The 23,819-nt window shown below is 37.2% G+C and overlaps 1 protein-coding gene across 8 annotated transcripts in view; it reads right to left on the reverse strand.

Moving 5' to 3' along the window:
- PAN3 (poly(A) specific ribonuclease subunit PAN3) overlaps positions 1–23,819 on the reverse strand; it is an 82,057-nt gene that overhangs the window by 51,676 nt on the left and 6,562 nt on the right. For 4 of the 8 annotated variants that reach the window (XM_075742104.1, XM_075742100.1, XM_075742099.1 and 1 more), the window contains 4 exons: positions 16,777–16,898; positions 5,992–6,058; positions 4,202–4,272; positions 1,915–1,977 (listed from right to left, as the gene is read on the reverse strand). In XM_075742104.1, the coding sequence (XP_075598219.1) occupies positions 1,915–1,977; positions 4,202–4,272; positions 5,992–6,058; positions 16,777–16,898 (323 nt within the window). The remainder of the gene's footprint in view (positions 1–1,914; positions 1,978–4,201; positions 4,273–5,991; positions 6,059–16,776; positions 16,899–23,819) is intronic. The other 4 variants (XM_075742106.1, XM_075742101.1, XM_075742107.1 and 1 more) reach the window with 1 other exon arrangement.

Genomic DNA, 23,819 nt, shown 5'->3' on the forward strand with positions numbered 1-23,819 from the left:
CAGGTATCAGAGGTGTCAAGATAGAGTTGGAGACAGGAAGCTGGAGAGAAGTATAGCTTCCTAACAGGGAACAAAACTAGATGGAGGACAGGACACTCAGAAATAAACTAGCAATAGTTTAGGTCTTAAGAATTTGGTTTCCACAGGACCTGAAGTTAGCTTTACTGTTTTCTTTTAATATAAGAGGGGAAACTCTCCTTGCGCTCATTTAAAAGCTTGCATTTATGCAGACTAGGTTCACAGGCAAGTCTTTTGTTTCAAAATAATTTCCTCTTCATGTTTATTACTGCTGATCCAAGTATATGAATTAAAGAAATATGCAGTCCAGTCTCACTTGTGTAGATCTCCATAGAGAGCACTAAACAGCAGCACCCTGTTCCAGGTGAACTTCAGTCCAAATAATCTCTTCTATACTTTCCATTCTAATCTAGTTTAGAGTCTTTTGGTCTTGGTTTTTAATAACCTAAAACCAATGGAAGGAGTTCTAAAAAAAAAAATTCTTCAAAATACATATGAAATAGCATTAAAATTGTATTGAAAGTTGTTCGCTACAGCAGTTGGTTCAGTCCTTGCAGCCTGAGGACTAACAGCAGTTCTCACCCTAATAGCCCTCCTCTAGGTGTGACTGAGCAATTAAAATATGAAATGGAAATAAACCAATGTTAGGAGTTCAGTTTTCATGAGGATTGAAGGTCTGAAAAAAACCAAAGTAAAATGTAAAAGCAATGCTTTTCACTATCCTGTAAAGCTGACCAGTGATAAGTAGTAGAACCCTTTAGCCTGGATTGGTGGCAACAGTCTCAGAACAAATTTTAAAAGTTTCATCATATATTTTCTTTTTAGTGCATTAAGCTGTCATTCCCTTGGCAACAGATTCTGATCAGTTATGTTGCACATGTTTTTATGAACTGTTTACCAGAACTACCAAAATTAATGCAAGGCGTTTTCCAGCCAGATCATTTCAGGGTTTAGAGAAGAACATTTTTCTAGATAATGGCTACAGCAAATTTAGGAAAAACACCCAAGAAGTTCAAGTTCAGAATGCCACCCTATTTTTAACAAGCATAACATGTATTTGAAGCAAAAAATGAAAAAGTGTGACATCATTATTCTCGGGGAAGAGGTTAGTCTATTACTAACTGTATCTTTTGTTCCATGCTTCACAAATCCTATTTGTGCATTGTAGATTAATACTTACCTGAAAGTCTCTTATAGGAAATTCACTTTAAGGTTGCTTGTCTTACTGCATGTGGAGTTACAACAACCGGACAGTAAATCCAGAAGGTTTTACAGTTGACAGAACCTCCACCAAGGCTCCATCTACAGAAATACTTAGCTCCTTTGATTTCATTTTAAGTATCCTATAAAAATGTCTTTAAATAGTAATCTTAGCTTTCCTGAAATCTAAAATTGAAATGCAGTTTAATATTTCTAAACAGAGAAAATAACCTCGAGAATGTTCATAAAAATTCAAGGACTATGTTTACTTTTTAAACAAAAGAGTACAATGTCTTTAAACATCAAAATAATCATAAACAACTTAAATACCCCAGTCACACTAACTAGTTTCAAAAGAACTGTCTAATTAAAAAGCAAGGATATTCAAAATTACAATCATCAAGTCCTATCTTTAATATTTTATTGATATCAAGCATTTACGTCCATATGGCTTGCCCATAGTTAAAGGGCTGCCAGGATAACACAATAAGCAATATCCAGAGACAACAAAGATTATTAAACTTAGCTTCCTTGCTTAACACAGCTACATATTACATGCTTTTACAGAAACTATTCACAGTTATACACAACACAAACATGCAGTTTTTACACAGTTGCAAATAACTGAATAGTTCTAAATATTAAATATCACAATTCTAATTTGTAAAGGAAAGCAATTGCTCTTTATTCACTTACCAAGACTGTATTATATCTGTCCTCCAAGTCAGTGATAAACGAAGGAAATGCTGGTTTTGCCAGCTAGTTCAGAACAAACAAAACCTTAGCCCTGGGCTCTTAGCAAGAAAAGTCAAGTTTGTTGTTCGGTTGGTTTTTTTTTTTTTTTTCAAATAGTAGATGTTGTAAACACCTACATTTGAGCTAGTCACCAAGGCTCCCTACAGAGTCAATGAACAGAAACACACAATTCTAGAAGGCTATCTATCTTGTGTTACAGCAGCAGGCAACAAGTACAGTCCTGATAAATCACGTTGCTCAAGCTTGAAATAAACCCCAGTTACTGGGCTGGGAGGAAATCACACAAGTTTTTAAATACCTGGCACTTAAGCATTTAGTGCTTTTGAGGAAATCACTTAATGCAATTTGAATATTGTACTCAAAAAATAATAAAGCTATTAAGAAATTACATCCATGACTATTTGCAGTGTATTGTCTAGTAGTAAGAGTTGTTCATAAAAGTGTGATTAATTTCTCATACCTTCAGCTATTGATTTTTATCCACTTAAGGCAATCACTGACATCTAGTCTTTCCCAAAGTACTTTTCACAACATGAACTGAATGTTCCTTTAAACTGCTCATCTCTCTCTACTGACTATAGAGGGAGCCTGGATGCCTGGATTTTAGACAACTCAAGTAATTAGATGAAAATTTCTCCATTACTATTATTATTTAACAACCTTTTATACAAATATACATGACAAAATACAGCCATCATAATAAACAATAATATGCATAGCAAAACACAAACCTCTTTCAGTTAATGCCAGTTATGTCTGAAATAGTATTTGGAAAAAATCCAAGTCAACCAGTTTCACAGACAAATCTTTCTCTTGGTACTATTTTATCAGCGAGCATCTTAATTTGCTGATTTTTTTTCTTGGGGAAAAAAGGAATCAAGTAAAAAAAGACTCTACATCAGTATTTGAGCTTTGAGTTATTTAAGCTTTACACTCAAACATTAATCTGTTTGTTTCCATTTTGTACTGTTTTAATTGACTTTGATGTAATTTTTAATATTAGAGACAGTGCTCCCTCTGGTAATACTTCTTTTGTCTATGTAGTTTATACACATAAGCACACACTCACACTTGCGCACATATATATATACTGCTTACAGACTGAGATAAAGAGGAATGTATGCTTATTTTCATTCTTACTGTCCTCAGTAAGTGGATAAACACCATATTTATAGATGTTTACACCCAACTTCTGGTGCACTATACTGGCATTAAGGAAAAGGGCAATTCAGAGATTCCATGTACATCATAACAATAGGAAGTTAATGTTCTACAACAGCATTTTATTTCAAGGAACATTAGTCTGATGGGCCAACTACGGTAATTATCTTTAAGCCCGATTTTCACCTGCAGGAATGATACAGCACTCCTAATTGTCAACACACAAATAAAGCTCTATCAAAAGTCACAAGCATGCTGATGTCGCTTGCTTTTAAGACAATGCATTATCAACTACAGGAAAGTTCAGGATCATGTGGCTAATAAAAAGAATAGTAAAACATGAAAGTCATCAGTGAAAGTAAATATCTGATGACTCACTGGGACAAGACAATACCTTTTCTGATAAGCCACAGTTCACAAAAATGAGAAGGAACTCTGGTGTAACCAGACTTTTGTCTCTTATTCCAGCCACTGCATTTGTGTTTAATCCAAAAACACTATGACCTGTGTTGGAGCAGGTCAAAGTTGTTTGAAGAGGCTGTCTAGCTCTCAGCAAAAGAGAGATTTCTCAATACAGATTAGAGGGGAAAAAAAATCCCAAACCCTAGCTTCCCAGTAAATTATAGAATGTCTTTCAAACTAAATGCATTTCAAACTGTAAGAATTACTTTCACATCACCTACAAATAAATGGGGGAATGATTCTTACTGTATTCAGAACTTGTTGCCATGAAGGCTAGCAGGTGGCTTGACTTGTGCTTGAAGCATAATAAAAATAATTTGGTTTCAAATTCAATGGGCTAGGCCCTAATTTTCACATTCAAAGCATTCTCACAGGCTTCAGTTTACAGTTGCTTGGAATATTTCTTAATAGCAGCAGCAGTCTGATCTGGTGTAGCAACTACAAAGTAGAAAGATCTTATTTATATCAGCAGCAACATACCAAAATAAATCTAGTAACATTAGAAGAATCATCATTATTTCACCTAGCATTTCAAGTTATTCCAGATCTTCTTCCCTGTCAACTCATATACAAATATGCTACTTAAGATTTAGTTGTTGCCTACCTTCCTCCTTTGAGACACACTGAGGGCAGCAAAGTCATTAAACAAGGATGAATTCGGTGAAGTTAGTGGATCTGTAAAAAGAATGTAAACCAACATGTTATATCTCTAATATTAAAAAGAAATTTTACATTTTTTAACTAATTTCAGTATAGAAAAAAATCTTTTCAGCAAAACTAGGTTTAGCAACCACACTGCTAAAGGAATACAGCTTTTCTTAGGATTCTGTGCAACTGCTCACTTGAAATGGTGCTCATTAGCAGAATTTAATAAGTTTAATTGCTGTTCACACCAATGTCCATCTAACATTTCAAAGCCTTCATCTCCAGTTACCTGAAATTAGTGATCTTCTGTATAACACAGCCTTACAAATAATGATGTGGATCTTATTTGTCCTGTCACTGTTGTGCACAAATTGAAGTCAGAACTAACAGGACTAAAAGTCTACATTCTATTGGTAGCTTTTATTGCTTTTTCTTCATCCCTATACATCCCTTCCAGAGTTGAAGCACCAAAAACTGAATAACAATCACAGATGCAACTTAAAACTCCAAATTGAATGGTTATAGCTGCCAAACTAGCAGATGAATGCCAGCTGTAAACTTTAATGTTTTGATGAAATGCTTTCTTCAACATTAATCAATACTCCTGAAAAGGGTGATTCTACAAATGAAGGGGGGAAAAAAGGGAAAAGGACCTGAGAAAACAGAATTTAAACTGGTTTCCAAAAGTCAGTCTGGTTTCTCTCCTTCACATGCATCTCCATCACTCTTTGGCCTGTCACAGTCAAACTCTGACTGCAGTTAAAACTGGAGACCTCCACTGCCTTGAATAGCTAATTGTTCAATGGGACAAAAGAAGTAGAATTAATCACAAAACCTACTGGAAATGAACCAGAAGAAAGAAAAGGAAAAAAAAAAACCACACACACACCATCCAATTTTGACTTTCAAGCAAGTTAATTTTATAGTAGTTACTAGAATTATATTTTTAAGTGTGCTCATAAGTAGAGTAGCCGCAGGGTCAGACATGCAAATAGAGTTCTAGAACATCATTTACAGAGCAATTTTGAAAGCAGAAATATATTTTAAGTGTATGTCCTTGCCATAAGGGAGTAGTACCCTCTTCTTTAAAGAGCTTAGTTTGACAGCTACAGCTGAAATAATCTGCAGTGATTCTGAAAAGTGCATTACAGCAGTTCAATATACCCTCCACAATAATTTAGTGAGTATGTAGCCCTGCACTATAGAGACATTTTGCTCAGTTGAAAATCATGCTCCCTATAGCAGGGAAAAAATTACAAGATGTAAAGTACTGCTTACAGGACAAAACTTAATAGCTGTTAAAAATCATCGGTAATGTAGTATATTTCACAAAACCCATACACTCCAAATTTAAGAATAAAAACCTGTACGTTCATTCCACACAATAACTTACTTGAAAAGCACAATAAAAAGGGATACTATTGCGGAGCAACATAAATGCTTAAGCTATCAAGTGCTTTGCAATGGATAACCAAACTAGTATTTCACTTCAAGTGACAAGACCGATAATGACTTTTTTTTTTTTAGTTTTTTCCCCACTGGAGCAGAGAAGCTGAAAATTTTTGAGTTCAGTAGCACTTCAGCTTTGTATTACAAGTATCACACAATACAGTACTGTTAAAAAAATAAAGTTCTACCGCATCTCAAATGAGAAGAGAAAAAAAAGCTCCCTTAAGTCTCAGTTTTGCAAGAGGGAATCCCTTAGATTTCCAAACATACTTTTATATGTAATACTTTAAAAGCACTTACCATGGCCTGCATACTGCTTGGCACTGTCATTGAGAAGGCTAGGGGAGCTGCTGCTATTTGTCATCCTCTGCAAAAATAAGACAAAAGTGTACATGTAAAATAAAGCTATAAAAGACTAAGTGAGGACATTGGGGATAACATTTAGAAAATTTTAAGAACAGACTATGAAACCTGTGCTCATTCCCCATTTAGTAAATGCTCTAAGCAGACAGTGGTTTGTAGCTGACAAAAACATTTAGTAAAATAAAGCATTTTGCAGGAGAGTAATGCAAACCAACAATGACTGTATACTGAAACAAAACACTATCTTCATTAATTTCTTTTAACTTGAAAGGGTCTACAAAACCTATGGTTCTCTTCCGGTACATTGTCAACATGTTAGGTAAGCCAATTACTTATCTCCTTTAAACATTCTTTCACACTGTACTCCTGAAACAACTCCTCCCTTTATTACACACTATCATCACAACGTGAAACTTTTCCAACAAAAAATACTCCAATTAGTATACCATTTGATAGATTCTTTTTAAAAACAAAAGAACTTTTTAAGATCTTTCAGCAAAATCATACTACCCTTGTAAGCCAGCAAGACATCTGAAACCCTCTCAACATTCCTCCTAGGCTCCACCTGCTTCTCCTACATTCCTCTGGAGATATGGGCTAGCAATACACTGGACTAAGTGAGGCAGTGCTGCTCTAAGAGCTACCACTGCTTTGACAGAGAAGTTTAAGCGTCTCTTCTTACTCCTGCTTGTTAATTTCTTCGACCAGTCTCCCAACAGGAAGAAAAAGTATGAGAAGAAAAACAAGGCAAGGTCAGGAAGTATTCTCCATCACAGAGAGACGACTAGTAATTTGTTAAAATATTCCCTGGCATGCTTTTGGCCCATCAACCAGGAGTCTCCCGGCCAATTTCCAGGCACTATTCAGCAGTGAAAAGGTTTGAGATCCCTTCAAATAGACAGTTTGCATGCAGCCTCTGCTTTACCGGGTAAGTGTACACCAGCACAAACAGGCCATTTTGTGCCAGCTGGCCCTAAGCATCAAGGAAAGTTTCCAGGCATGTTTAATTTAGTAGTCTAGACACAGACTAAGACTCAAAATTGGTCACTGGAGTTGCTCTTTATGCTTACATTTTTCCACAGCCAATCTCAATGTTGGTGGCAGAGGGCAAGAAGCTTACCGCATTATACTTCAATGCCATTTCATCTAATTCTTGACCAGAAAGATCAATATTCTGGAGTAAATTTGGTAAGAACAGAGTTGAACCAACAGAAGCTGGAGTGTTATCCAACATGGCAGAACTGTAAACCTACTGCAATTCACATTTCTCAACATTTGCAGCTTTTGTACTACCACTGACTTCACCAGAAGTTGCAGCTTTTAGTACCTGTATCTAAAAGAATGAATGCATTGTGTAAAGTAGTTTTTATGTGGAAAGCAAGTTGTAAAAAAATAGACTGCACTATTAGAAAAGTATCTTGAAGAAAGTTTTGGTAAAATTTAGGTATTCAGCAGGTATCTTCAAACTTTACCCCTCAACAACATGTTTAATCCCTCAATGCTTTATTCCCTCATGTATTATCGCCACTATCTGCTCTCCACTGCTACAGCAGGCTTTCTACAATCACTCTCTGATGCAAGTCTTCACTCAGTAAAAGTACATAGTACTATATGAAGCAGAACTATAGCCCATGCAGATGTTCTAGGACAATATGTGTAATATATGTACTGATGTAAATATTACATAAACCTTCAGCTTTTTCACAACTTAAATGAGGAAAGCTGTTTCCTACATGCTCTTTCCTTATTTTGATGCCACCTGTCTCATGTTTCCAAATATACTGAACTGACACAATGTAACTCTCACTAAAAGGTTAGTGATCAACAATTAATGCTTCACACACAAGAGAGGCCTCTAGTGAAACAAAGTGTACTTATTCCTACAAAACAAGGTAACGCTTAGGGAGACCCACACTAAGTTAACAACCTTGCCCGAGTTCAGGGATGCTCATCCTACTGTCCACCATCATCAAAATAAGAATACACAAAAGTAAATAATTTGAGGATTATAGTACCTCCTATTCATACGTCATACTCCCTTCCGGACTAAGCAATGGAAAGAAGTCAATAGTTTTTCACAAATATTTGAAAAGCATCCCTATTATGCATCTTTTCTTGGTACTTGATACACTGATCCTTACAAAAGGAAGTAGTTTAGGAAGAAATTTGCTATAGGGAATCTTTCAGATTTGCACAAAATTTGTCCAGGTGTAGATAAAAATAGTATTAATGTCTATTTATAACACTCAGGTTTTCATAATAATTTTAATGCAAAAGGTCATGGTCTGTCAGAATGGGGATAATCACCAAATTTAGGTTGGTATCAAAGGTGGTTAAGCATATGGCTTAAACTTGGAACCAAGCAATTCTATGCCATCCATATTCTACCTTTTCAAGTACAGGAGTTAAACAATCAACAGACTTGCAATGTGAACAGGTGACTGTGATGATGAAAATCGACGCTGGTGTGATCACTAAAAACACAGTGTGCGCAAGGCAGATTGCAACAGAACACATTGTTCAGGACTCCGAAAGCACAGTGCAAACAAAGCCTATGAACATCAACTGTGCTTTTGCAAAGTCAAGTCTTGTTCAAGGTGCAAACGTATTTTCCATGAACCAGGATTCTGAAAAACCAAAGCTTCTCTCACTGATCTTGGGCAGCTCTTAACAACTGCTTATAAGCTATACCTTGAATGAGGTTAAAAGTCTCCACTTCACCACTCTTTCATGAATTTTTCATTTTGCTCACTTTTATTACACATGCACAAGCTTTTTATCTTAACATTATTCATAGAAGACCTGCATGTAATCAGTAAAAGATTTTTAAACTATTTTAATATTAAAATTTCTACCACACCCAAAAGCATTTAGTTTTAAAGAGGGTTATTCCTGTATGATTTTTACCAAATCAGGCTGAAAATATCTTGAAAGAAAAAGAAGAAAAAAAAGAAGAAAAAAGAAAACCCAAGTACTCCATTATTTGTGCTTTCTGGAAGGCAGTTTTGATTTGAAATAACACTTCTCAATCTCTTCTAATGGTATTGAACTATTTTTCATACAAATTCAATTCCAAGAAGAATGCTATCTCAAGAACCTCAAGTCCAAAGGATGAAAGCTCTAGAACGTAAGAGCAACCATTAACAGCAGAAAAAAAGGAACTATTCATTCTTATTAAGCCTGCCAAGCAAGGCAGGCACACACATATGAGAACTTCAGACTTTTTTTAGTACATCATGACTTCCACCATATGGAAGTTAATATATAAAGACAAATTTGTCATAACCAAGTGCCACACCAATGTCACTCAGTTCCATGTAAACTCCTTTTCTTTACCTGTCTATTGCTATGATTTATTGAGGTCTTTAAGCACTAGTTAAAATTCAACTAGGCTGACTGGCATACATCCTGCCCCTCTCCCTTTAAAGGAATTAAAAAGTTGTTTCTGTTCACAACTCAAAAGAAAGCTCCTGCAGAACAAAACTGTCACATTCATCCCTGTCCAAGGATTTAACCTGAGACTTCAGCTTAAAGTTCTTCCACTGTTGAGCCTTCCATAAGTAACAAAACACAGACTCTCTAATTTCCTGGAAAATTTGAGAAATATTTTTTCAGAATACTGTGTTAATTCCTGAATATTCAAGCAATTAAGTTACAAGATAGGAATATTCTTGTTCAGAAATTTACTCTTTCTTCAAACACCAGGATAAATCAAACTCATCTCCTCTTAGGAAAAGACTGTGTGAAAAGGTACTGTGTCAAAAATGAAATTTTTGTCAAAGTGAATCATTGTCTTACCTAGACATAAGATAGCCTATTGTGTACTAATATTTCCTATTCAGAACCAGTGCAATTTAAGGCCTTTTTAAAAAATAATTATTTTCACACAGACTTTAAGACAAGACTGACAGCAGATCAACATCACCACTGTAAAAATAAATTCCATATTAGGTAGCTATTTTATTAATAGTTTTGAGAATTCAATACTTCTCGCAGAGGGGCTGAGGTGGGAAGAGACCTCTGGAGGCCAACTGGTCCAACCCCTCTGCTCAAGCAGAGGTACCTAGAGCTGGTTGCCCAGGACCATGTCCAGATGGCTTTTGAATATCTCCAAGGATGGAGACTCCAACACTTCCCTGGGTAACCTGTGCCAGTGCTCAGTCCCCCTCACAGTGAAAGAGTGTTTCCTGACATTCAGAGGGAACCTCCTGTGTTTCATTTTGTGCCCATTGCCTCTGGTCCTGTCACTGGGCACCACTGAAGACAGCCTGACTCCATGCTCTTTTCACCCTCCCTTCAGGTATTTACATACATGGATGAGATTCCTCTGAGCCTTCTCTTCTCCTGGCTCTCTCAGTCTTTCCTCACAGGTGAGATGCTCCGGTCCTCTCATCATCTCCCTGGATCTTTGCTGGGCTCTCTCCAGTAAGTCCATGTTCCTCATGTACTGAGAAGCCCAGCACTCCAGGTACGACCTCACCAGTGCTGACCAGAAGGGAAAGATCATCTCCCTTGACCTGCTAGCAACACTTTACCTAATGCAGCCCAGGACACCATTCACCTTCTTTTCAATACTTCCTTGGTATAGTATGCCAGGAAGAAGCGTTACAGAAATATTCCCACCTTCTAAAGGCACACACCACCTTGCCTCCACCCTTTAATGTTCAGTAGTGAAACTCAAAATTACAGCTGCACTGAGGACATGTGCTTTGCTTTCATCTCCCTCCACTAAAGTACATAGATACAAAATTCTCATCAAGATAGAGAATGAATAAAGCTTTGCTGCACACAATTAGATCTAATTTTACATAGCGTATGTTACAAGACTTAAGTGAGGGTTTTTGCTTTCTTCTCCATCATTTCTTTTTCCCAAAATGCATAAGCGATGGCATTTGTTCACTCTGTCTCCATATTCCCCACCCTACATCTGAGAAAATAAACACTGTCCTCAGAGTCATTCCTGTGCTATATTTTATAGTATGTCACAAGCTACACTCTTCATCTTAATACTGTTCTACTGGAACTATATTTCAGAATATTTCTTTGTAATTTTAAGAATAATGTTAATTGGACTATAAAAGAAGTTATCCTGCAAAAGAATGAGATTGTCACAACCAAACAATTATTTAATTGTCAGGTTCTGTGACCTACAAAGGATGATACGTTTTGCTTTCCTTACTAAACAATCCAAAATTTGTCTTCAACAGTTAGCATATTTGGCACCATCTACAGCATGTCCCACACACAACTGTTTGAACTAAAGCAACTGGACTTCTTCAGAAACCATTATGTAAACAACTGCATAATTTTATATTTAAAACAGCACGTCTGTAGTTCCACTCAGTTCTCAACAGTTAAAAACTGAAGACATTTACAAGCTTCTGTACTATAAGGAGAGTTTTATTACTCGACTCTCAGCAGATGCAGCAATGGGAACAAAGGTCTTTGTGTTTATTCAGCTGCAAGGCTTTGAAGTGAGCATGGTCCCTACTTCTCAGGCTTTTCAAGAATGCTTAGTATACCAACAATGGCATGGCAAAAACAGGCAAGACCAATTCTTCTCCACTGCTTGGCCTTGCCAACTTTAACACTGAAGACTGCTACCCCCTTTTTTATTTTGATTAGGGCAATTAATTGAAAAGTTGTGATTCTTACTTTCTACATAACCTGCAGTCCAATGGAAGCTATGCAGTTATAAATCTCATCCCATCACATTAAGAAAAACTGGATTTCTGTGAAACAACATGCATGAAGACACCTTCTACTGTTTTATGCCCTTACAACCTAATTGCTCAATTCTAATAAGACATTAAAAGTTTTAACATGGAGATACTCCTCTGCCTCATCCTGCTATAATATCCTTATAACATTCCAACATAATACTACTAAAGCTCCTTCCCACACCACCTGTACCTTTGATCAACCCACGAGTTAGTCAAGGGGCAGCACTAATGCCAGAGGAACACAGACACCAGCCAGCCAAGTGGCACACACAGAGCGACGGAGCAAACCACCAAGCATCAGAGGCATCCTGGCCAGCTAGCTCCTGCCTCCTCACTGCTGGGAAAGCCAAAAGCTATGAGCTGCTTCTTGAACCACACCTCTGACTGTCTCTTGGCAGCTGCCGCTATGCCAAAAAGAAAGAACAGCTTCGAGGACAGCATGCAGCCTGTGGGCCATGTGTCGTGCAGGCCTGCTCTGTTATTAGTCAGAGAAGGGGGAAACCGAAAATACATGCTTTGATAAGCTGGAAGCCAATATTGCTAACGTAGTATATGAAAGCACATGCAGATTCAGGGAAGAAAAGACACATGAAACAAAATGGTATTACAGGAAAACGCAAACCAACGAGGACAAAAGACTATTAATCAATAGGAAAGTAGTAAAAACAGAAGAGGCCAATGTGGGGCAATGAAAGGTTGTTTAACAGCAAAGAGGAGTGAAGGTAGGAGGAGTGGAAGGATGAGGCAAAGAGACACTTTTCATAAAGGAAGAAAAAAGAAGAATTAGAGCCATGGCCCCTTCAAAAATCCTGCCTCTTCTAAACTGCACCAAGGATTTTTAGTTTTTTCTCCGCTGCAAACTGAGCATTGCCATTAATTGCACCTTCATCATTAATCTAACCCCAATGAGATATTCTAGAGCTTGTAAAATATTCTTCAACACATACAAATGAAACCTTAAATCAGCAATATCTGTTCTGCAGAAATGTTGACCACCAGTCACCTACATTATTTATGATCAAAGCAGCACATCCCCTCCCCAATTCATCATGATACAATCCACTTTTACTTTCCTTCCTTTTGTTGCTTACTTAACACCGTAACACAGATGATGCACCGCACACAAAAACATGATGATTGCAAAATCTGGATATAGCTTTGCTTGAGGCAATTTGGCTCCATTACATATGTGTTATGATAACCCCAATATACACAATCACATACTCTTTACAACAAACCTCAGTTTTATTTGGTGCACATGACAAATACATTCTGGAGATTAATTAGGAATAGTCAAGAAGACTCATCTATTGAATCCCTGATGACTATATGTTGGAAGGTATCTAATGAATAAAGCATGGACTGCAGAAAGATTATCTCATGGTAAAAGAAAATGAGCATTACCCAGAAGAGACTGACTATATTACTATCATTGCTAGATTAAGGCCAGTTAAGCAACTTGAACTGAGCTTTCTACAAGGGGTCATTAACTTCATCCCTCACTTTCTAGCTGTACAGGTTAGTTTCAAAAGCTCTGGTTGTGGGGGTTGTTTGCTTAATTGCCATCCTTTTTCTTCCCATGCCTCTATAAAATGCAGACTATTTTCTTCTTTCATAAGGAAAGCGTTCCTCAAAGTTGGATGGAATTATGGTAACCCGCACAGAAAAGCACACTGCCAACTAACAGTCTTCACAAGAAGAATGTGAACAGCACGTAGGAGTAAGGCATGGGACCATAAGGTGAACACTTAATTGACTATCAAATGGATGCTCATCATGCATGCACCACACATCTTGTGTCCTGAATAAGTCCCACTTATAATTTTCCCACTGAAAAAATTATACAATGTTATGAGGAATACATCTCAATACATAACCTCAAGGCTCACTGGCAACCTAAACTCAACATTTCTTAACATCTAACTGTATCTTAGTGGTGTTTTTCCAGCAGTGTGTTTATTTGCATGTTTGTGCAATTTCCCAGTTTTAAAAAACAAGATGAAAAAATGTCCTCATATTGCATCACTAATGCATCTATTTGTGAACTGCATAGATCCATCAGAGATGACTAACTTTCTCATAGATGCATCTGATGGTTTCATCTGCAAAAGCAAAACTGAGAGGTTAATGAGATGTTTTACAGAAGACTTCTGATGTTTCACCAGTGGCAGAACACTAACTCTTCAGTATCTTTAGTTTGATTCAAGGACCTGGAAAGCAATAGGCACGTGGATTTGTTCTCTCCACCCTGCTTTGCCCCAACTTTGCATTATGCCAACTTGTTTCTTTGTCCCAATTTCTGCATTTTTCACTTCCACAATTACAGTCCCCGTTCTGTGAGCATCCCACCAACATCTCCTGAGCAAAGGGACTGAAGCCGAGAGTCTTTCCTAGTTCCTTATTCACTTATCTTCAGCTCAGTTTCTCTAAGCCCACAGCATAAGTCTCTTCTCCCTTACACACCCCCCTGCTCCAATTAACACAGATGCAGCTCTCTTTTTCATTAAATACAGCTCCACTTCCATACTGCTTCAGTCTGAAGTGGAAGAAAAGGAAAGAGGGAAACGAAGCAGATCAGCATTCCTGCTTGGAGTTCAGGCAAGGCCTAGATTAGGTCAGAGCTGTAACTGCAAGAATGTACTCAAGCTAGAACATGCCAATGCAGACTACATCTTTGGGAAACTATCTAACATCTAGGAAGTCTCCAGTGGGTCTATATAAACCAGTTTTGCAAAGGTTTAATCAAGTCTCATGTTTTAACCCAGCCAGCAGCTAAAACATCCACAGCCATTCACTCACACCTCCCCCCTCAGTGGGATGTGGGAGAGAATCAAAAAGAAAAAAAAAGTAAAACTTGTGGGTTAAGATAAAGACAGTTTTATGGGACAGAAAAGGAAGAGAATGATAATAATAATAATAATAATAGAATATACAAAACAAGTCATGCATAGCACAATTTCTCACCACCCAAAGCCGATGCTCAGCTACTTCCTGAGCAGCAATCCCGCCTCCTGGCCAACCCCAGTTATATACGGACCATGACATCATATGGTATGTAATATCCCTTTGGTCAGTTGGGGTCAGCTGCCCTGGCTGTGTCCCCTCCCAGCTTCTTCTTCCCCACTGGTGGAGTGGTGTGAGAAGCAGAAAGGGCCTTGGCTCTGCTCAGCAATAACAAAAACATCCCTGTGTTATCAGCGCTGTTTTCAGTACAAATCCAAAATACAGCCCCATCCCAGCTACTATGAAGAAAACTAACTCAATATGCTGGTTTTGGCTGGGATAAAGTAACAAAATTTGGGCAAATTTTCAGAGAGAGCGCTCAAAAGATATATCCTTGACACAACCACCAATCTATTAGATTTAAAGTCTCTATTATAAACCATAAAGCACTCGTATTATTTAAAGTAAAAGTCACTAAGACTTTTCCCTCATCTTGCTCTCCAAAGGGCTGAATGACATGGAAAACCACATTCCAAGTGGCTAAACTTTGTCAGTATGGACTTAATTTAGAAGCTGACGCAATCAAAACAGACAGTGTTACCTGCTTTACCTATGCAAACAAGAACTTAAATTACACGATTCAAGGAAAAAAAAATATAAAAATGCTTTTTAAACAGTAGTTTAATGCCCGTCAGCACTTTCTCAACACTAATGAAATCCTTCTTCAGAAGTAATTTTCCTTAGCCTCCAATGGGTAAGAGGCACATTGATTTCTTCTCTTTGAGAAAAAAACACCATGCCTTGATTCTAATCTCACAGGCATTAATAAAATACTTAAAAATCCTATGAGCATCCTATGTTAGATGCATGCCCTATTGTCTCTCTAGAAAAAACAGTTATAATTTAAAAATTGTGTTTAGAAAGACACCAGTGTTGCCATAGAATACAGTTTAAGGATACATAACATCATGACTTTGTGCTAAAAGGATAAAATTATATTATCTCAACTATACCAAAATTTGTAACTTCCAGTTTCAATAGCACAGTTCGGGATCAGAGGTTAAAATTTTTCTTTTTAAATCATGCATCACTGTCAGTAATAAACATTTCCACAGTTTTGCAATTCTGTTGAATGAGAAAATCCAGCCTTCTTGAAAACATGCAGAAAAAAAAGAAAAGAAAAAAAGGAACACACCTAATTATTTCCCACCTTTTGCTGAGTTATTTTTCAATCCATTATACAGCCACAATTGAGATCAAAGTAAGCTCATAAGGAGAGTTTCCTTGATACAAAAGAAGAGAGTTGTTGTCAGGACTCAGTGCGAACTGTTTGACTTGTGCTCTCTTTCATTTACGAGAAACTGGTTTGTTAAACCTTTGAGTACAGGGAGAGACCATAAACTGTTATGCTTTTTAAAAGCTGAAAAGAATAAGGGAGTTGTTATAGTACTTCATGTGTTAATTCAATAGATACTCATTTAGGTTTTAAATATGACAGCCTTTTGCTGTAAATTTTGTATACTACCTACACAATAAATTCCACCTCATGGGAGTTCCTATGCCAACATCTACAGCACACTATAAATACAAGAAAACGTTTCTGAAGATTTAAATGTGAATTCAACATCACTGAAGGCCACCAGGAACTGAGTTTATAAATTCTGAAACTTTTGCCTAGTAATTTATAGGTTTGACAGGTCACATTTTGCTTCAGTGACTTTTGATCTTTGAAATGTTTCAAAATCTAATTTTTATATATTTAGTAAAAGGCTATGAAAACAAGCTATGAGCCTAAAAAGAAATCTAGGAAAACAGAATTAAAATATGTGGCAAAGCCCAATACAACAGCTCAGATAAGTGCAATAAAAACAGACTAGTTCTAAAGCAAAGATATTGTTTCCTTTCCATTTGGAAGATTAAAGTGGATATACTGCGTATATCCTAGAAGATGACACATACCAGAAGGCTCCATTTTTCCTGCCTCTTGAACAGTTTTCCCTTCTTGGTGTAATACCAGCCAGAACTAACGAAACACTATACAAGTCACTGCTATTACCTGCATCATGGGATACTTTGTTTCAGCGGGACTTCCAAATCCATTAACTCCAATGAAGCTGGTGCTAAAGTAGGAATCTGTGAGACTAGCATCAGCTAACCCACCGCCATCTATTCCAGGAACTAAAAGAAAAAAAGAAAAGTGTTTCAGAAAAAAAAAAATTAGTTTACCACGGGTTTATTTGCTAATACCTCTTACGTTTTGGTTTTTTTTTTTTGGCAGGGGAGGTAGATAGGAAAAGGTTGGTAACACTATTTCAAACCTATCTTCTCAGCAAAAAAACTAAAAACATTTTCGTGTACAGAACAAAACTTTATGAGAGATTGCTACATGACAGCATATGCAGCATGAAGTTACAGCACAAATGCAGAAAGAGGCAGAAAAGTAAAAAGTATTGACAGAAACGATAAGTTTGAATTTTAGAAATAAGAATAACAAGGCAAGTAATGATATCAGAAAGAAAATAAATAAATTTAAAAATCCCAGAAGGCAAGCTTGTTTTAAGAAAACCTATATTCTTGCATACACATCTTGGAAATCTATCTGTCAAGCAGAGATTTTAACTAGATGCACTGGTTCTTTCAAAGGGTAATACACAGAAAATGTACATTTGAAAATATCAAGTCCTTTCACACAAAGCACAAACATTTTAAAAGCTTAAGAGCATGACTATTTTTATTATCTCATACTTCATAAAGTGGCAACAATTTTAGGAAATGTGGCCAAAAAGCTATTTTGGACTGAAAGCAAGTGTGAAGGCTATAAGAAATTAATCCCCTGTCTACAAACAAGGGCCTTGATATATAAGCACAGCACTTCAGCCACAAATAAATTAATTCAATACCATGAGACTACAAAGAACAAGAAATAGTCATAATTAACACCAAACGCTCAAGGGGGTATTACTTCGATAACAAAAAAGGAGTTTACAATGGTATACAAGCTGCAGCTCAAATTAAGCTTCCACAAAAACACCCACAGCAAATTACAGAGACACTAATCAGTATGGCCAGGCCACTGCAAGCCAACACACATGAGTAATTGGTTGCTCCAAGGTAGGAAGGCACACATCCAACTCAGAAGAACATCCTGTACCAAACTATCTGCCTTGAACCCTGGGAGGACTCGCAGCCAGCCGGTGACACCCGGAAACAACTTCCTGATCCAAATCCTCAAAGGAAATAAAATGCAACTTTGTGGCACAGCTAAAGGAACATAGATTATAACCCCTCGAATTTCATCAGAATGGGAATTTTCCCTCCAAAAAAGACTACATAACCTGGTGAGCCATTTCTGTGCTGTAGGCACAGGAAACAAGCAAAAGAAGTACAGCCAGATGAAATCACAGGAAGGGCTGGAAGAGGAGAATGACTACCAGCATCCATACTACAGACAGATGGAAACACTGCCCAGCTGCGCTCCCTGAGACTGGAGCTATATGAACTACCCAACCAGGGGTAACACCAACAGCACCTCAAACGAAGAGCTCTGTGTGAAGAGAGATCAAATAAAGCAAATACTTCAGTTGCAATACAGATCAGCTTTGCAAGCAAAAAGGGTTCTTAAAGTATTGCTGCTAAACCTGTATCATTATTTGTATAGTCTGCAGGCTTGAGGGAGACACCCAAGGAACTTTAAAGATGCTAATTACTAATGAATTGCAACATTAATTAAGTTTTAAAAGTTAGCTAAAGACTAGGAAAATAAAACTCCCTCCACTATCCACGCCCTATATCCTCTTTCATAAGGAGCTGCCACATACAAACGTCACAAATCCTCTTGCTACATCCCTAAAAAAGACAAAACTTTTTTGCTTTCTTTTAAGTGTCTGTCCCTCTTTTGCCTTCGCTTGGGAAATATACATTCAAAAGCCTAGGAAAAATATTTTATGGTTGAACTACTGCATCCAGGAAAAAAATTAATGTCTGTAGTAACATCAATTACTGTCTCATCCCACCTGCTACAGTCAGTCCCTAACTCACACTGTGGAGGTTACCATTTTAACACAATCATTTTTTGGCATCATGAAAAATACAACTCGTTCATATAAGAAAACCAAAGAATAGTAAACTCGTGTTTTATTATAAGTAGTTTCAGTTTACTTTGCCCATAAATTATTCAGGGTTCACACTGTGTTTATTTATTTTAAAAATGCATTTCCAATATAGCTTTCTCTGCCTGCATTTCAGCCATTATCAAAAACTGCTGTGGGTTTTACACTACATCTTGACCGTAAAAGACAAAGAAAAACTGTTTAATTCCAGGAACAACTGTCATTTCAAGGTATGTTATATAATTTCAGCAGTATATCTGCTATTTCATCTTATACTTGTCAGAAACTCCAGATTCTGTCCAATTTTTAACAAACTAGCAAGCAACTCCCTCAGATTACACCTTCAGTATTACAAATCCTTCAGGCTCTGTTGAAGAACTAAGAAACAGCCGATTCTTTCTGCTTCTCCCACTGCTCCTCACTATGCTAGAATCAACATGGGAACCCACGTACCATTATTTCTCCATTGGATATATACAATTAACATACAAAATCCTTAAAACTGGCAACAGGCAAGTGAAAGCTTGCAAGTTTTGCCACATTCAGCAGCAAGGCTGCTGAAGAGCCCCCTCAGTGGGCAGAAACCCTAGAGCTGACCTCCGATAACTCCAGAGAGCTGGTACAGCTGCAGTCACCCATTATCCAAACAAAGCACTGGAGCCTCTGCAGGTAGCCTTGCTAGGGCACAAACACAGCACCAGGTGTTCTGAAGCATCCTCAGTGCCGGGCAGCTCAAGCTGCAAGCAGAAGCAGGCTTCGGGCAGCAACCCCAGAGCTGAAGCAAGGCTGACAACGCTGCTGGGAATGACAAAGTTGATCTTTGACACTGCAGCCTTTCCACTGCTGGCATTTGCTACGCAAGCCTATCCAAACCAATTAAAGCTGCTCAAAGCTACAATTTAGGCTTTCTATTAGCACACCGATATCTAACTGGGCACTCCAGACAAAAAGCAAAAGCTACTCCAGAACATTTTCTTTTATCTGACTTTATGAAGACCATCTCTCTACTGAATTGCAACGGTTTGGCTATACCTATCAGCCTCCTTGTCCTGTTACTACAAACTGCTGTACTCCAGTGCTGATCCACCTTCATACCACTCAATTCTACCGGCACCACAGCAATTTCAAGATGGTTTTCATCTATGAGGCTTTCAAGATGGTTTTCATCTATGAGGCTTTCTATTGTCCTCTTCCAAATGGTCTAGAAACACCTCTAGCAGAGGGACCAAGACCACAAGAAAACGTATTCCACAGGAACAATCAAAAGAAAACCATCAGAAGTATGCTCAGTGAAGTAGAGGGCAGTTTTCTTGGCAGTAGTTCATATTTAGAACAGAATGCTCTAGAAGTGGTAAGTATGACTATTGCCTTCAAAAAAAAACCTCAACACTAGCTTCCTTAAAATAACTTCCCTACAGTAACAAGTAAGAAAATTAAGACTAACAGAAAAGATGCAGCTTACATAGGTACAAAGAAAAAAAAAGTAATTCCTGCATTGCCTATATAACGAAAGAAAGAGCGTTCACTACATACTCCATTCTGTTCAAAGAAGGGACATTGAGCTGTTACAGTGATGAAAGCTCAAATACCTAAACAGCCAAGGCAGTTTTACTGTATTTGGCACCTGGCCTACTCCATGAGAAGCAGAAGGCTTTTATCCTCCTTCTGCCAAACATCTGGCAAATCATAAATTCTCACTTGCTTCTGGAAGATCACGGTAGTTCAGAGCAAGAAAAAAAAAAGTGATTTATCATAAGCAATCCATAGGAGAAGGTCTTCAGAAGTGGGCACACTTCACCACACAAGCAGTGTGGTATTAAAAAAATTAGAAGTCTAAACTGGAACAAGAAGATCTTAGTCTTTATAAAGCTTTTATTCTCATGTGTTTACTAATTTACATCAGACCCTGCATTCAATTTGTCTATCCAGATCTTTCCTATGTAGCAATTGTGGGCACACATTTTCAAACACTCTGCACACAGCACTATTAGAATGACAAATAAAAAACAACTTCTGAGTTTTACATCTTTTCTCTTTTAAAGCATTGATTATAACTTTAGGTAAGAAAGTTTAGACAATTTTAGGAAAGTCCTGAATTGACTATTTTTGTCAAAAGAACATGCCTTTCTGTTGTGTAACAGTACTACCTATGCATTGAAGTTGTATACATTTTTAACAGGCTCTTCCTTGAAGAGAAGCAACAACTTTCTTACAAAAGTAGAAAGGTTGACAGGCAGGTCTGAGAAGAAAAGATGGATGTGTGAGGGAACAACTAGGAATCCAGCGGGGAGAAAAAAAAAACGCTAACACGTTATGTAAGCACATATGTGAAAACAAGAAGAAATTTCTGAATTCCATCAATATTAAAGCCAGAAGTTACATCCTGGCAATTCTGGAAAGAAATTAAATAAAACATCTTGAGACATTCAGAAGATGTTTTCTACTTTTTATACACATATTATCTAATAATTTTTTGCTTGGTGAGTAACACTGCAGCTTAATGTGACAACTGCAATTAAAAATAAATATCTTCTTATATAACTCTTCTCCCACAGAATTTTAGCAGAAAGTAGGCTTCCCGTCAGATGCAAGCACCAAAGAGGAAAAAAAACCAGATAGTTATTTTTGCCTTACTTATTACAAAGACATTTTTCAGGAACAAAGGATCTCATCACAGCTTAAGTGCTTGAGTACTACTGTGATGAACTCAACACACATGCTTCAGCAGAACCAGTGGGTTTCAGTTGGTTTTAGTTTAACGCTCGTCTCGTCTAGTACTAGCACTATCTGAATAGTAATACTAACACCATTGGAAAACATGGCATTTCTGGTATTTTCATTCTGATATTTTACTAACCAGTAAACAAATACTGTAATATCCTACACTGCTTCTTTTATGAACTTAGTATCAGCACTGATCATCTCAGAAACTGTTCTTAATATAAAAAAGGATCCTTTACAGTAATGGGATATATTGCCCCAAAAATGAATGGGCTAAAGTAAGATCATAACAGATTTTTGTTAACATATTTTTCAAAACAACAATTTAAAGATTTCTGGCAAGGCAATAAAACATGGATTGAAATAATTCATTTTGCTATTATTATTGCTTTCAAAAAGTGTACTACTATTATTTTTATCCTGGGGAAAAAGTTTATATACAGAAGTAATCTTGACTTAAACTCTCAGCACTGCAACAGCACAGGCACTTTTCACCTCAACACAGCTTGGTAAACCGAATCATAGGTTCATTGCATACATGTGCATACAAAGGACAAGGAGTTATCTCAGCTAGATATAAAGCAGTAAAAACTACCGTGCCAAATCTCTAGTGGAATTTTACACAGAGATAGCAGTCCTAATACTGAGACAAGAACAACAGAACTTTTATACAAAGCCGATCTATGGCAAGTCATTTAAGACTTGTGTACTTTTAGTCTGCCAGAAGCACGGAGGTGTCAGAGGAGCTTATGCTTGTCCTGCTTTGTTTTGTACTGACATGTTTGTATCAGGAAATAATCACATGCTTGTGGTGCTAACCTCACTCATACACTTCTGTAACAGTTCTCAAGCACTACAGATACTAGTATGTGCATCCCAGTGTTACTTTCTCTACAGTGCTGCTACTGTTGCAACTTGCTAGGGAAAGTGGATTCTCTGGTAGTTTTATGCCTCTCTCATTTAATACAATGTTTTTGAAACACAGACTAGGAATCCCTGAAATAGAGACAACAGACAAAGAAAGTAAACGACACCCCCAGGCATGAGGAGCAAAAGTAGAAGCGGAGAGTGCAGTTGAAGGGCAGACAGCGCAAATGTACCAAGTTGGCTGAAAAGCAGTCAGGAAGCAAAACAGTTTGGGAAATGCTGCCTTATTTACAAACACTCCCACTAGGCGATGAGATATTCATGGGCAAGCAAAGGAAAAAAGCAATCTTTACCATAATATTAAATGACTGGGATATCCTTTTTTTTTGTTTGTTTTTTTAAATTTATCTCACATATCATAGCAGCATCTGATAAAAACTAAAAAAAAAAAAAAAAAAAGGATAGGTGCCATCCTTTTGCTCTGTAAAAATCTCAGTAGAGAGTCTATCTAGAGCAGCAAGACTCCTCATCATGGACCAAGTCCAAAAGCATAGTGATAATACAAATTAAAATTGATACTTTTTCAAAAGAGTCATCAGAACTACTTTGTTATGAGAAACAGCAATTCAAAGTACTGCAATTACTTAATATCACAGCTTTCAGAGCTAACCCTCTCCAAAACCTTTCGCAATCCCTAATATATTGCATCAAATTATTCAATAAACTGCATTAAATTTTTCAAAGCACACGTTTAAGCTTTTGTTTTTAATAGCTTCCCTGTACCTAAAACTAATTTTTTTTTTAATATAAATAGTTGCATGAAATGTGTGTACATAACCTGAACAGAACATTAGGACATTTTTCACAGCAGTGGGGGAGAATGCATAAAAGAAAGGAAAGGTTTTCCTGCCAGTTGCATCAGCATTAGACCAACTGAAGTTGAGGGAGTCTACCCACAGACTACAGGAACTGCAGATCACACAACCAACCTGACAACAACTTGTACAATGCATGTCTCTACTCTCACTTTAGTATATCTGTATCTGTTTCTAAATATTCTCAAATTAAAAAAAAAAGTCAGGAGTAAAAGGCTGTTAGGAAGCAAATTAAAAGATACAAATAAGCTCTAAGATACAAATAGCACAAAATATCTTTGAAGATCAAATGAAACAATCACATAATTGGAACTTTAACTCCTGAAAGACGCATGGAACAAACATACATGCGCATGTACACACACACAGAGCGTGACCTACTCCAACTCATCTCCAATACACAGTGATTCACCATACCATTTTTATGGCGGCGTAATGCATTACATCTTTACTAGAAAGCAACAGATCAGGAAAACATCAGCCACATCAGCTTACTATCTAAATCCCTCCACTGACCCCCTTTTCAT

This window comes from Balearica regulorum, chromosome 1, assembly GCF_011004875.1.
Source record: "Balearica regulorum gibbericeps isolate bBalReg1 chromosome 1, bBalReg1.pri, whole genome shotgun sequence".
NCBI lineage: Eukaryota > Metazoa > Chordata > Aves > Gruiformes > Gruidae > Balearica > Balearica regulorum.